Source organism: Gallinula chloropus (genome assembly GCF_964237585.1).
Source record: "Gallinula chloropus genome assembly, chromosome: 7".
NCBI lineage: Eukaryota > Metazoa > Chordata > Aves > Gruiformes > Rallidae > Gallinula > Gallinula chloropus.
The window spans coordinates 13133865-13147797 of record NC_140092.1 but is presented as its reverse complement, the minus strand read 5'-3'; the positions used below and the strand labels follow the sequence as shown (position 1 = coordinate 13147797).

The window sequence follows — 13933 nt, the reverse complement described above, 5'->3', positions numbered from 1 at the left end:
ATCAAACAGCAATACGACGCGTTCGCTCTCCTAACATTTACCAGTAACCGCTACTAAAAAGGGGATTAACACTGCTCACTGGTCTTGGTATCTGAGCGACCAAAAAACATTACAGGTGGAAAACGAAGGAGAAAAATAGGCATTTTCTTCAAAACAAATAATTTTGTCTTGCCAGAACAGTACAGACAATGCGTCTAGCCACCAGCATTATTAGCAAGTAAGAAAGTATTTCTCCTCTGATCTCCTTTTCTAGAATTTGCGAGCAACAGGAGGTATAAAAAATAAAATGATTAAGCCTTTTGTTTAAAGTAAAGCCCTTATAAACCAGTCACACATTATTTTTGTTATGATTATGAAAGTAAAGCAAGTTCTTCTAGATATGTCATGCTGGCACAGGTAGGTGTGGAAAACTCAATAATAAAATAACCCTAAGATTAGAGTCCTACATGACACACTGGAGTGCTTTAGGTTGGACTTCATACCACAGGCTCCTTAGATTACTGAACACTGTAATTTCCTTACTTATTTCTTAGTATGGCTCCATTTTAATAACCCTGTGAAAACAAGGACATTCACGTAACTAGGCTTTCACAATTAACCTCTCTTTCCATATACAGATAGACAAAAATGGATCATCACAAAGATAGTTCTGGATAGAAATACTCTTTTAGGTAGCCATACTCCACAGATATTTCCACTTTTGTTTTTTGAGATCTCTTCTGGCTGAATATATATGTTCTTGTTCATACAAAATTCCCACTAAAGTTAGCAGGATTAGGCATTTCACTGGACAATAATTTCATCTCAAGCCTTGGAAAGGCTGTTACAAGTACCAAGACTACTGACTAATTAGTGAAGCAACTAGAAAAAATCATGGAAGCAAAGGACCTCATTGATTATTAAACACAGGGATATGATCTTCATCATTTTGCCTTTATTGCGATTCTTGAGTCCCGCATCTGAGACTGCCAGGGTCAGAAGAGGAGCATTGGGCTCCTTTGTTCTAACTCACTGTGTCTGATCTTACTGCATTTGCTCCTTGTTTATCTGACATATGATAGCTGATGTGCATAAAACCAATGGATAACCCCTCTCGTCTCAAGTCATTAAACCCACATGGTTATTTAATGTTTCTCAATCATTTAACAGTAATATTAACCTAATAAAATGCAGTCAGTGAGACCACTTGTGAATAAATATTGAGTGTAAACAGTATGAAGTTCTCTGCTGCATACATTCTAAAATGCCAGCCATTTCTTCCTACGTCACCTGGTTGGGCATCAACATTATGCAACACAAATAAACAATACTAACAGATAATGTATACACTGAAGCCATTATGCATTTTAAGGGGTTTTTTGGAGGGTTTGCACAAGCCATTTACTTTCAAATCTGAACTTCTATATGCTTCTGAATGTCTGTTTTATACTTTTATGAAGGGCTGTAGCTTGTAAGAAATGCAAATGCACTTTAATAATACGAACACATCAAAGGGTCTAGGCTTCAGAAATGCCCGACAACAGCAACCGCTACAGCTGGGAAGCTCTCTGAAACTAAGGCTGTTCAGAGCGAGCTCTTTGTTATTAATCCTCATTTCATCTTAATGTTTTATAAAATCTCACTGATGAGAGACTCTAAATAATAAATTTACAAATACCATTGCTGTGTATCATACACACGCTGTAACAACCGCATGTCTCAAAACCTGATTCAGGAAGGGTAACAGAGAGCTGGAGGACACAGGTGAGACTGCAAAGGTACTCAATTGCTAGTAGGGTGAACTGGAATCTATTCCTAAACGTTTTCCAGTATTTAGTCATACCACAGAGGCATGCTACCATACTGAAGACTGCAGCTGTGCCACCCCAAGCAAACGCAGGTTGTACAAGAGCATTTTTCAGTGTCTGACAATCTGAAATCTGATCTGTTCAGCTATCTGATCAGTCCCATTGACTGATACTTAGCAACAGCATGACTCTGGAGAACGTCCAGCATGGCAGTTTGGCTATTCTAGCCATTCTAGCTTCTGGCACCAAGTGCATTTTTAACAGTTTTACTAGATCCAGGTTCTGTACAGGAATGTCTGTAGTTGGTAAGGCATTTGGTCTGTCCAGCACAGCATCTTCTCTCTGGCAATGGGCATTAGCAGATGCTTATAGAGGGAGTTTAAGACCAGGTGAAACAGGCAGGTATATAATTTTCATGGTGGTGGGGTGGCTTACAGGAGTTCAATGTGGTACATCTCCTCCTTGCCTACTGGCATGCACATGGAACTCTGGACTGACTCAGGGCTCCCTCCTCTTCACCTTGCTTTCAGCTACCAGTGACTTAGCTACTTCCCGTTTAACTAAAGATTTTGGAAGTGAAAGCCTCTTCCTGGTTAGTAAGAGTAGCAACAGGCCAGTGCAGTTACTTTCGAGTTGGACTGGCACAACCATGATTAAATTGGGTCCTCTATCTATTATTATCCTTCTTTAATTAAAATTCCAGTAAGGGGATAAAGCAGTTGCTTTGAACAGCACTGCCTATATTAAAACCTGCCAGATTTCTCTGTATTCCATATACATGACTACCTATGACTACATTATATTTATATCTACCACCTTCAATATATTAAAACCTTAAATTACTGGTAGCTAAATATTACTTACGTATTATTCTTGCAGCCTGAAAGGATATCTTATCACTAAATGCTCTTTCAGTGGATGAAAATTCAAAGAAGTTTCATTTGTTTCAGGTGAAAAGAATTGCAGTTTAGGCACTGCCCTCATATTTTGAATTAGAAGTTCAGTAACTCCTTGATCTAAAGATTTCCTTCCATAATAAATATTTTAAACTTCTCCCCCAAACTTAAAGTCTACTGTAGGATTTTTCTCATGTGTTTATGCATCTGTGAACACATGCATATGCCCACACAGTCATGGATATAAGTTGCTTAACAGGAGTTATGTCACTGCATAAGCTTAGAGAGAGGATGCCAACTTAGGAACCCTATGCTGTCCTTACATGGTCACAGAAATCCCACAACAGAATATGTGTGGTCTCCTTGAAATGCAGCCTTGGAAATCCTTGTTCACCTGCTGCACAGCAGGCTGTTGCTCAGCTGGGAGGTCATCCCACTGCCCTTGATCAGGCAGGAAAGAAGGTCCCTTGTGCTGATGGAGGAAGGCACTGTAACGCCGCCGGTACGGTGCTGCCTCTCGTAACAAGCTAATGCTCACACCTTGCTGAGGGAACAGTTCACAAGGACTCGATTCAATACTGCTGCTGTCCATCATCTAACAGATTGTTTGAGAAACTAGTATCACATGGAATTTGCACCAGTGTTTCTCCTTCAGTGTACGAAGAAACTGTGGAGTGTACAGGGGCTGTAAGTTCCTCTTTGTCACTGGAAGGAAGGCTGTTTTGCACAAAAATGAAGCACACTCCAGTGTCCTGCGCACATCCCGACTGACTGCTCTGCATTTCTAGTTTTACAGAGAGATGCATGGATGTATACATACATAAACTACAATATATGGAACCAGTCTAGCATTCATCTAGCATACATCTGAAGAAATAAAGCAATATCTGCAAAGTTGGAAAGGAAGAAAACAAATTGTGGGTTCTGCTCTGTTTTAATATTACTTCTTTAACGCTAAGAAAAACAGTCACAGAACCTAAGCTGCAAGTGCATACAGCCCTGAATGTTTGCCAGTTTACTTGTGGATGAAACCAATACCCCTTTGGAAAGCTTTTACTCTTACAATAGCATTTAACAAACCCGAGGCTGGTCTTCAGTAATGCTACAGTGGCTGCTTCGAGTGATGCCCTTTGAACATAAATACCCAGTTCTCACAAGAGGTCCTAGAAACAAATTTGAAAACTGCCTATAATCATATAGTTTGAGTTTTATATATCCATTTGATACAGCTTATACTATTTTATATAATTTGGGTATAAGTGTGCATGCCTGTACACACACACTACAGACACACATACAAAAATAATAGAAAAATACAACTTTAATAATTTTTTTAATTAAAAAAGAATGGTCACGCAATTAAAAAAATCAAGTGCTGTTTTTAAGTAGATGGGGTAAATACCTAATCTCAACTTTTTGGTGCTGATAATTCCAGATGCTGCTTAGCAGGAAAGGGGTTTAGGTAACTCTTTATATCTAAATATCAAAAAGAAAGAACAAGCCCAAACAAACTATCCTACTTTTCAAGTACATGAATTAAAAAAATGTTGAAAATTAAGCAAAAGTTCTTGATGTTTCCACCATATTTGGTACATTTAGTGTAAATGTTTAGTCTTGACCCCAGGCTGCACAAGCAAAGAAGCCACAAAAGAAGAGGGAGACATGAACAACAGGGTTTTTTTTTCATACAGTTTACTCACAGTTTCTCATGTTTATGTGTCTGGCAGAATAAACTTCAATTCAGTCTCCATCCTAGCCCAAAGCAAGCATTTCCTCTAACAGGAACAAAGGCTTGAGGATCTGCTCAGCAAAACATCATCTTGTACTGGCTCTGCTTGAGATCTACCAGCCCTGATGTGCAAAAGAAGTGAAAGTCTACATGAGACCTGGTCATATAGTCTCAAAGAGAGCCACATCCTGATTTCTGCTGAACCACACCAACATCACAGTTGGTCTGTGACACAAGAGGAAAGAGAAACCATTGCATAGAGACAGAAATATTGAAAATGGTAGGCAGCCTTCTTCTCAACCTAATGAACTATAGTTATCGCTGACCTCTGGGCCTTCTGAAATAACACAGATCTCAAATCAAGGCTCATACCAAACCCAGAATACTTGAACCATGCTGCTCTCCCAAACTCTGAGACACTGAACTTTGAAAATTATTGAACTTTTCCCAAGTGTAGCTGGGTTTGTGGCTCTTAAACACTACAGTGATGTGCGTCACGTAAAACCATAAATAGGTACAAAGTTAGGTAACCAGAACTAACACTTAACATAAAAAAAGTCCTGGAGTTATTTGTCTCCACATCTCCGCAACACCTCCCTTGCAATTTCATACACTTGAACATCTGTGTTTTCCTTTAGCTAAGGAATGAATTCCACCCAGATTATATAAAATTGTCTTTATAAAAATATCTTCATGCAATGTATCCAAGTAGGGACACTATATGGAATTTTGGAGTGGCCAAAATGGACCATCGTTAACTAAGCATTATTCTGGCTTCTGAGTATTTTTCCACATTGACACTTCCTCAATTACATTTTTCTTAAGGGAAACAGCATTTCAGGTAAAAATAATACAATACACCTGTAACATGCTATGAATGCAAAGTTATGCCTTTCTCTTATCACATATGGCCATAACTTTGTAAGTGAAGTAATCATAATTCTTCATCTGTTGTGAGCTACCCACCCGCCTGTTCAGTAGCACTGAACTGCAAACGCACGCAACGTTTTCCTTCTTTCACATGTACATCAACACGTGTCAAAATACATGGAATTCCTGCAAAGCAGCATGCAACAATAGATCCAAACAAAACCACTGGTAAGACCCATTCTGCAACCACTATTTATAGGAATAATCCTTTTCTAAAGTCAGCAAAACTGACCGCAGGTGAGAGTTTTGCTTTGAGTATCGTGATAAAATACATAATCGGGCACCAAACATTTGTACTTTATTAGAAATGAGTGTTTCTCAAATTAATACAACATCCTGGATGATGCACAGCAATGGAAACTGTATGATAAACCCATTCACAGACTGTATGAACTCAAACCCATTCAATAGTGCAGGACAAGGAAACCTCACTCACGCAATCGGTGGGGAAGCTGGGGAGGCTCTGACAGTACATGTTAGTTGTGTACTGTGCTAGTACAATGGGGGCATTAAAGTAGCGGCAATATCAGAGGTATCTCCTGTTACAGTAAGATCCTCATTCTACATTTCTACATGTATAAATAGGAGTTCATACTTAAGATTGTTAATAATCCCAAATCTGGTATTAGGGGCTTTTTATATGTAGTTGGTTTTATAGTTTTAAAAAATGGGTACTGAAGGCACAAACCCATGAGGAACATAGCCCTTTGCATTCAAAAGGGCTGTTAAATAAAAGCCTGTTCATGATCTCATCACAATTGTTTCTGTTTGCAAAACAGAAATGTTTTCAGTGGCTATAAAACCAGCTAAAAAGTAAACTGTCAAGATCTAGTGAATACAATCCTGTGTTGGAACTTAGAAAGCATGCAGAGGTGCTGCACAGAGGAAGGGAGCAGTATGCAGCTGGAATAATGGATGGAAAAGGGAGCATCCTTCCCCTGTGAAGTGCTAAATGCAACCCTGTTTACACTTTGTGATAAGACTGGCTACCACTACCTATGCCAGGTCACGCTCAGATGCTATGTAAAGGTATTATCATCCTGTCCTCAATGGAACCACCCGTGCGTTGGATTTGCCTTTATACACATAATCCTCTTCAGCACGTTCATTTGTCTACTGTGTTACAGAAAGGCACCTTCACAACTAAAACTTAGAGCTTGGAGTAAAAAATTACTGATTACCTAATTGAAGCAAAACCTAGACCTTAAGTCAAACTAGCAGAGGGCTCCATGACTTCCCCACTTTCAGAAGAGTCAAGAGATTTCAAAATTACCAGAGTTTTCACTGTACATTCCAATCCACAGCATCTCATTTTCAAAACAAATCTCTAACTCCTGTGAAGGCATCTGTTGCAACCAGGAGCATTGCCTTATACCACCATGTAATTCCTTACTCAAATAATTTTCTGTCCGAAGTAGTGACGAGACTCATTGCCGTGTTCTGAACCTCTGTAAGGCTGGTGTCACAGCTCCACGTAACTCGACCGTATCGATGTTTATACCTACTGTATTTAATAGGAACTGTATGTTAAGGGAACGAACCTATACAGGCACTACTGAGTACCAGAGAAACTATCTTTATCCAATTGCTGTTACAGTCCACAGAGTTCTACACGAAACAGCAAGAAAATCTATTGCAATCAGGTGACTCTAACTTGCTTTTCACTCTGAAGCAATAAAAATGTCTTGAGAAAACCAATACATTACTTAAAATCTTTATCCTCTCTTATCCAAAATATGTATTGAAAAGACGTTTGATAGCTTATATCTACTGAAATGAGAAAACACTTATTTATATTCAATTAGGAAAGCAACTTTAATGTTTTTAAAGATCCAATCATCTTCAGTGATATGAACATTGATTAATTGATATCAACAATTTGACCAAGGCAATACTGTTAACTGCTAGGGGAAAACAGAGTTTCACTTATCTATAGAATTTCCTCTAGAAAAAGAGACTGTTAAATGAACCAGTTTTGTTCCTATTACCCATGCTTGTTCTCATTGTTCTTTTTAGGGATTTCTGTTTAAGAAATTTTACAAATAATCATTTTCCTATTTGCATAATAAAAACATGAGATATTTCAGTCATACTGAAGTATGCTCGGAAAGAACAGACCTAGAACTGACATGCTAGAGTTCTTCAATATACACTTACTATATTGATATAGTTCAAGAAACCTGCTTTTTAGTTGGTACCCTTTAAGATGTAGATAAAATTTTCTTTGACTGTTAGCAGGATTAATCTCTAAGCTTGTTTAGCACCCCAGCTCTGAGATATACCGAGCATAGCTGAGGGTATTCACCTCTAACTATGGAAGTCTGGGGATTCCCAGTCCCTTTCAAGAAGAATGGGTATAAACTGCGGTGATATGCTGAAAATATGCAAATATACATTGTGGTTTGGGGTTAAATATGCTAAGTTGGAAGAATTTAACCTTTTTTTCCCCAGAACTCTTGCACTGTGAACTCTTCTAGGTATTTTGCAAACAGTATTTTTATTTCCAAGTATTTTACCAGATGTTATCTAAATCTTATTGTAGACTATTTTTCCTTGTGCAGTCATATACTATTTTTATAAGTCCACGTGCAGTTAGTAATACTTCTGTGTCACTGATAGTACTGATAAATAGGCATGGTTGTTTCCCATCATTCAGAGCCCCTAAATGTTCATAATCAAAACCTGTCTTTTTTTTCTGCCCAAATTTCTGCCCAACACTACAGTTTCTGGAAGCCGGAGCAATGTTGCAGATACAATTTTGGACACAAGTAGTGTTCATCACTGGGACCATGTGATCTGTCAAAGAAGCTAATGTAAATAATCCTAAAATGAATGAATTCTTTTCTTCCTCTTGGCATTGTTTTTTTTTGGTTTGGTCTTTTTTTAAAGCTGAAATTGACAAACAACAACTCAAGGGTAACGTTCTGCACATAGATACACATGGCTTCAACCCCCAACTTTCAGAATGAGCTTAGTGGTTTAGGTTTTTTTAATTTTAGCAAATATCTAGCTACTACACCAAGCCACCCTAAATGCCTTTCACGCCAACTACGGAAGCATCAGTAGCTCCCCAGTTAAGGCAACGCTGGCAGCAATCCATTTCCAATGAAAACGTATCTTCTAAAAATCCACACCAATTTTCTTCCAGAGCCAAGTACTATTTTTTTAATTATCACTATTTCTGTATCTTCACTTACACTGCAACAATGAACTGCTAGCGTTTTCACACCCTTCCTAAAGAATGGTGTCTTTTTGAACAAACAGGGATGTCAGATGCCAGAGCGGAGAGTTTCCTTGTGTCAAGAGCAACTCAGAAGACCTGGAGGTGTGGGAATTCTTCAAGGCAGCACTGTGCCCACTTTTTTTGCTTGTGAGAGCTATTTCACATGCTCGCGTAACTATTGGTGCCAAGACAATTTTCACTGCAAAATCCAAACTATTTTGTCATTTCAGGCATGATTCTCAGCTCGCTGATGTTTGCACAAAAGGTGACAGTATTGTTGAATTACAAGTGTTGGGGGGGAAGGCGGTGGGTGGTGGTGCGAAGGAGAATTGTGAATACAGTGGGCTCGTTTCTACAGACAAGAAATGCTATAGGTGCAAACGCTTAATTTATTATTTCCGTGCTTCAAGTGGGAATGCTTCAGCAACTTCAATCTCATGAGTGGGAATGACACCCCCTGAACGCATGCAAATTCCTCGTAGCAAAGGGTAATGTTAAAAATAGGCTTTAGGTAGCAGGATGCCTAATTAGTTCAGATACCGAGCATGCCATCCCCACTTTATTAAGCCAAAACCGCAGCTTTCAGCGCACGCTTCCTTAGAAGCCGAGCATGACCGGGATCAAAGGACCGCATTTGCTGTATGTAGCCTCAGCCGGCGGAGACTGAGCTATGAAATCAGTCGGAAACTCTATTAACCAGCCTCCCCCAGCAGAGCTCCACAAAACATCCCCCCGGAAAAGCTTCTCCCCAGTCACTGGAAAGCAGCCAGTTTCCATGTCCCGAGCCCCCCGTGCTGCTCCGACATCGCAAAACAGAGACCCCCCGATGACTTTCAGCGTGTCATTTACAGGCATAAAACTTCAGGAGCGGAGCGCATCGGCGCCTCGAACCCCCGCTCCGAGCCCGTATATCGACACCCAGCAAACCGAGCCGCCCGGAACGGGGCCACACGCCCCGCCACCCCCCTGCCCCAGCCGCCTCTCCTCTCGCCCCACACCGCCCACCCCGCCGCCCCTCACGGCGCCCGGCGGGGCGGAGCGGTCCAGCTCCCCGGTGGGCGCTGCCCCGGCGGCCCTCGGGGCCGGCAGCGGACGGAAGGACGAGGGGCCGCTCTCGGTCACGCCGCCGACCCCCTGAGCGAGGGCGCCGGGCGCCGCCCGGGAGCAGCGAGAAGCGCCACGGCGGCGGCCGGGTCCGGGAGCGGCGCGGGCGCTGCGGGCGGCAGGGGGAGCTGCGGGGCGGGCGGTGGGGAGCGGCGGGGCCCGGCGGGCCGCGGGTTACCTTCGGGGTTGGCGCTGATGAAGACGCGGACGCTCCTGCCGCTCGGCACCAGGTGGGACGGCAGCGCCGAGAGGTTGCCGGAGAAAGCCGCCCGCCGCAGCGCCGCGTCCCGCGGGCAGGGCAGCCTGCCGCCCGCCCCGGCCGGCCACATGCTGCCGCGCTGCAGGGCGATCCTCGCAGGCGGCCGCCGGGCCCCGGCTCAGGGCAGCCCCCGGACCGCCGCGGCGGCAGCGGCGCTCGCCACCGGCTTGCCGACAGCGGCCATGCGGACCCTCCGGCTGCCCGGGGCCGCCGCCTGCCTCCTCGGCGGCGGCGCGGCTGGGGCCGCCGCCCGGCGCCTGGGCGCGGGGGCTGCGAGGAGGCGAGGCGTCGGCCGCCCCCCGCGCCGCTCCCCGGCGGCGGCGAGCGGCAGGGAGGGAGCGGTAAGAAAGTTTGCGGTGGAGCGGTGCCGGGCGCTGCGGAGGCGGCGGGACGGCTGCAGCCTGCCCTCTCCCCAGCGCCGCCGGCCCGCGGCCCCGGCGAGCAGCGGGAGGCCGGGAGAGCCGCTGCGCGGTCGGGCCGGCGAGTCTCAAGGCTTTCCCCCTCCGCCCACGAGGGTTTGCGGTGTCCAAAGCGGGGACGTCTCCGGCAAAGGCTGGCGGCACCTTCCCTCCTCCGAGTTTGTCACAGCCCCGAGATCGGATTTTTATAGGAAAACTGCTGCCGGCTCATCCTTTGGGCTGGGAAGAGTTCAGAGCCCTTCTTGTGTTTTGTTCTGTAATCGCCTGCGCAGGAGTCCCACCTGCTCAGATACAAAAGGGATGCTCTTGCTGCTTTCTTCTTTCTTTCTTTCTCTTTTTAATCAGTTATTTATTTATCGGAATAAATGAAAAGCCCCGGTTTGAAAAATGAAAGAGGAAGGAAGCAGCGAGACCAGCAGCCGGCGGGATGCGGTCCCTTTGCAGCAGTCAGTGGCGGGGCATCCCGTCGGGCAGCGCCGATGAAATATTCAGGAGGGCGGCGGGGTCGGACCGCTGCTCCGCCGTGCGCCGGGGCGGGGGGGCGCGGCGGGCCGGTCCCCGCTGGAGGGTGGCGGCGCGGCGCGGTGCGGTGGCCCCAGCCCCAGCGGGCGGCGGCCCTTCGGCGAGCCGCGGAGTTTAGAAACCTCCTGGGGAGGGGCGGGCGGGCAGGGACCTGGCAGCAAAGCAGAGGGGAGGGGCTGGGGGGGGGCAGGCAAGGAAAGGGGTGGGCACGGGGCGTCAGTGAGCCTTATGGCTCTGTTAGCTGTGGGAATGCCTGCTCGGGAGGGAGATGCAGATTTGGGCAGAGGGGTTTTGCAGGTGTTTCGGCAGAATTAAAAGACAGGAGAGAGAAAAGTCTTTAATGCGGCTAGTATCTAGGCTATTTCGTGTGCTGCGTCTGATAGAAACCCGGTTTGTGTATTGACACATATGAAATATACAACACACTATGTACAATGTATATAAAGCGACCTTACTGTGTGTTTACGCACAGCATTTAAGAGCTGAGGTCACCCTCCGCCCCGTTCTTTCGGTGCTCGCATCCCCCCGCCCCCGCAGCGGTCCCCGCCAGACGCGCTGCCCGCTGTGGCAGTGTCAGCGCCGGGGGGCCCGAGCTGGCTTCCAGGGGGACAGCGCGGCTAAAGTCGGCAAACGCGAACTGCTCAGCTCTCCTTCAGAAGCGAAGGTGACAGCCAGATGGGTTCCTTAAGTGTTGCTGAACAGAAATATTTTTAAAATCCTGATTTCTTGAAGAAATAGGCAGATCTGTGCCCCCCGTGTATCTCTGCGTGTGAGCAGTTTGGTTGCTGTTTGCTTGCACTTGCTTTATTAGTTCTGCACCCTGTAAATTTGGGGATGGTTTTAACCAAATGAAACAGAGGGGAAAATTTTATGACATTAATTCTCAGTGTCGTGGTTCCTGTAAGTTCTGTGAACGTAGCTGGGCAGGGGAGAGTGCAAGGAGGAAAAATATGCAACATACTTCTCAACCATTAATACTGAGATGTCAACATTGGGCAGAGAAAGTGCTCAATGCTGTCTTGGGAGCTGAGTGCCTAGGAATGGGTAAATCCCTCTTTCAGTCAAAATGTATATTCCGGTGGGATTCAGTGGTGTCCAGTAAGGAGCAAATATCACTTGAAGCCGGTTAAAATGGTAGACACACATATTTCTCTTCTCTGTGGATTCTCTGATGCTCTGTTCAAGACAAGCCTGAAGCTTTGGTATAATTCAGTTAAAAAAGTCTGACAGTCATGGGATGCAATTCCCTAGGAAATGAGGCTTCATATATGTCACTGCTTACAAAACTATTGGTCTTATCTGCACTTCACTTACCCTTAGTGTAGCCAGTGTGCTTAGACGTGCCTTTTCCTGGCTTGTGTCACGAACAGGTAATTTCTCTAATAGGGAGCTGAAAAGCAGCTCCTTGAGGCTGCAGGCAGTTAATGAATGCATGAAGGAAATGATTTATAGTGTAGGCTGAATTACGTCTTACGTACTTTGCTGGGACTAACTCTTGGCTGGGCTATCATCTCCTTTGCTTCTCTAGCATAAAGTACCAGGCAGTTCTTAAATATGAATTTGCTTGTGGAAGCAGCTCCTGGTAAGGATGCAGAGACTCTCACTACATATTGCTGCTGCCTTAGTGTTATCATCAATAAATTTCCCAGACAGCTGCTTCGGAAGATGAGGCTCATTGATCTACCCCTTTACCACGCCAGCCAGAATGCAGTGTATTTTTAAGACTTTTTGGCAGTCATCTTTACTAAGCCAAAAACTTGAGTAATTTGAATTCTTTTGGAATTTTGTCTCTGACAGTGTTGACAACAGCATCAGGTTTTACCTGAATATATTGTCTCACAAACCCAGGCTATCATTTCCAACTGTCCTCCCTGCCCATCGCTCTCCCGGCAGGCATGGTGGCATCGCATGTGAAGCAGGGAATCCACGGAGCTTGCGGGCTCCCACTACACAGTTCAGACCTTGTGCTGATCTTTATTGCAGTTTTGATGTGTAAACTGGATTGCCTTTCTGCATGACTCAGCATCCTCTCATGGTAGCTGCCACCTCTGCAAAAGCTGAACTGGACAGATGCCTCAGAGTGGTAATCTCTTCAGCTGCCCGGCTTCAATCCGCCAGCATTTGGGGCTCAACATCCTCAGATTCAGCTCCTTTGAATATAAAATTCTGGGAATGAAATACCATGAGGCTGAAGTGGAGAGGATAAAGAAATGATTACAGAGAAACTCCTGTTTTTCTTTTTTTTTTATTTTGTTTTACCTAGGAGTTTAGCAGTATGAAAGCACTCTGGGCTGACTTGGTGTGGAGATTAGTTGGCAGCTTTTCTTAAATTCAGAAAATATGTTGTTAATTCAGCAAAAAGAATATCAAAAGAACGTCATGTAAACCCAAATACAAGTCATAAAGAGGATACTGGTGTGTTCATGGTAAAACATGTATCAGAGTGACCCGGTTTCATATTACATTTTTGTAAATTTTTCATTTAGGAAAATGTGCTGCTTTAGAGGGTGTCTGAGTCCCAGACTAGTTGTGTGGAAGCCGCCTGAGTGGAGATTCTCATCATGTAGAAAAGATTGCAGAGCACTGACTGAAGGCACGAGCCCCAAACCTTCCACTGTACTTGGTGAACATCTTTAGTGTCTGCCATTAAAGTTGATGCAGGAAGTGTCTTTGTGCTGAACAGGACTAAAACCAGATCTGTCACTTCATATAAACCTGGCTAGTAGCTTGATGCTGAAAAACTGTAGATGGGTAAAGAAGTGGGGAGTCTTTACTCATAGGCATTCAGTGTACCTTTTTTCCCTGTTAGCTGTGTGTTTCTTGGTTATCATTCTGGCCTCATTTGCTCCACGTTCAGATATCTTTAAATGAAGCTACAGAATGCACTCCTTAGTAAAACACACAGGTAAAGCCAAGTTACTCTTGATGGCCTAATCCTGCTGTAATTCAGAGTAATTCAGAGGGCTTTACTTCGTAAGCAGTCCCACAGCAAATGGTAAGACACTGGAGGTATGAAGCATATATAGCTCAGTAGTCCTGATCCAAATCCATGGAGACCAGTAAA

The 13933-nt window shown here is 44.4% G+C and overlaps 1 protein-coding gene across 1 annotated transcript in view; it reads right to left on the bottom strand.

Moving 5' to 3' along the window:
- The window catches only part of NWD2 (NACHT and WD repeat domain containing 2), a gene marked incomplete at both ends in the record, with an annotated part of 55644 nt that extends 45646 nt beyond the window's left edge, over positions 1-9998 (bottom strand). Inside the window, one exon of the mRNA XM_084267070.1 lies at positions 9848-9998. Coding sequence (XP_084123196.1) covers positions 9848-9998 — 151 coding nt within the window. The remainder of the gene's footprint in view (positions 1-9847) is intronic.
- Between the last annotated feature and the right edge of the window lie 3935 nt (positions 9999-13933).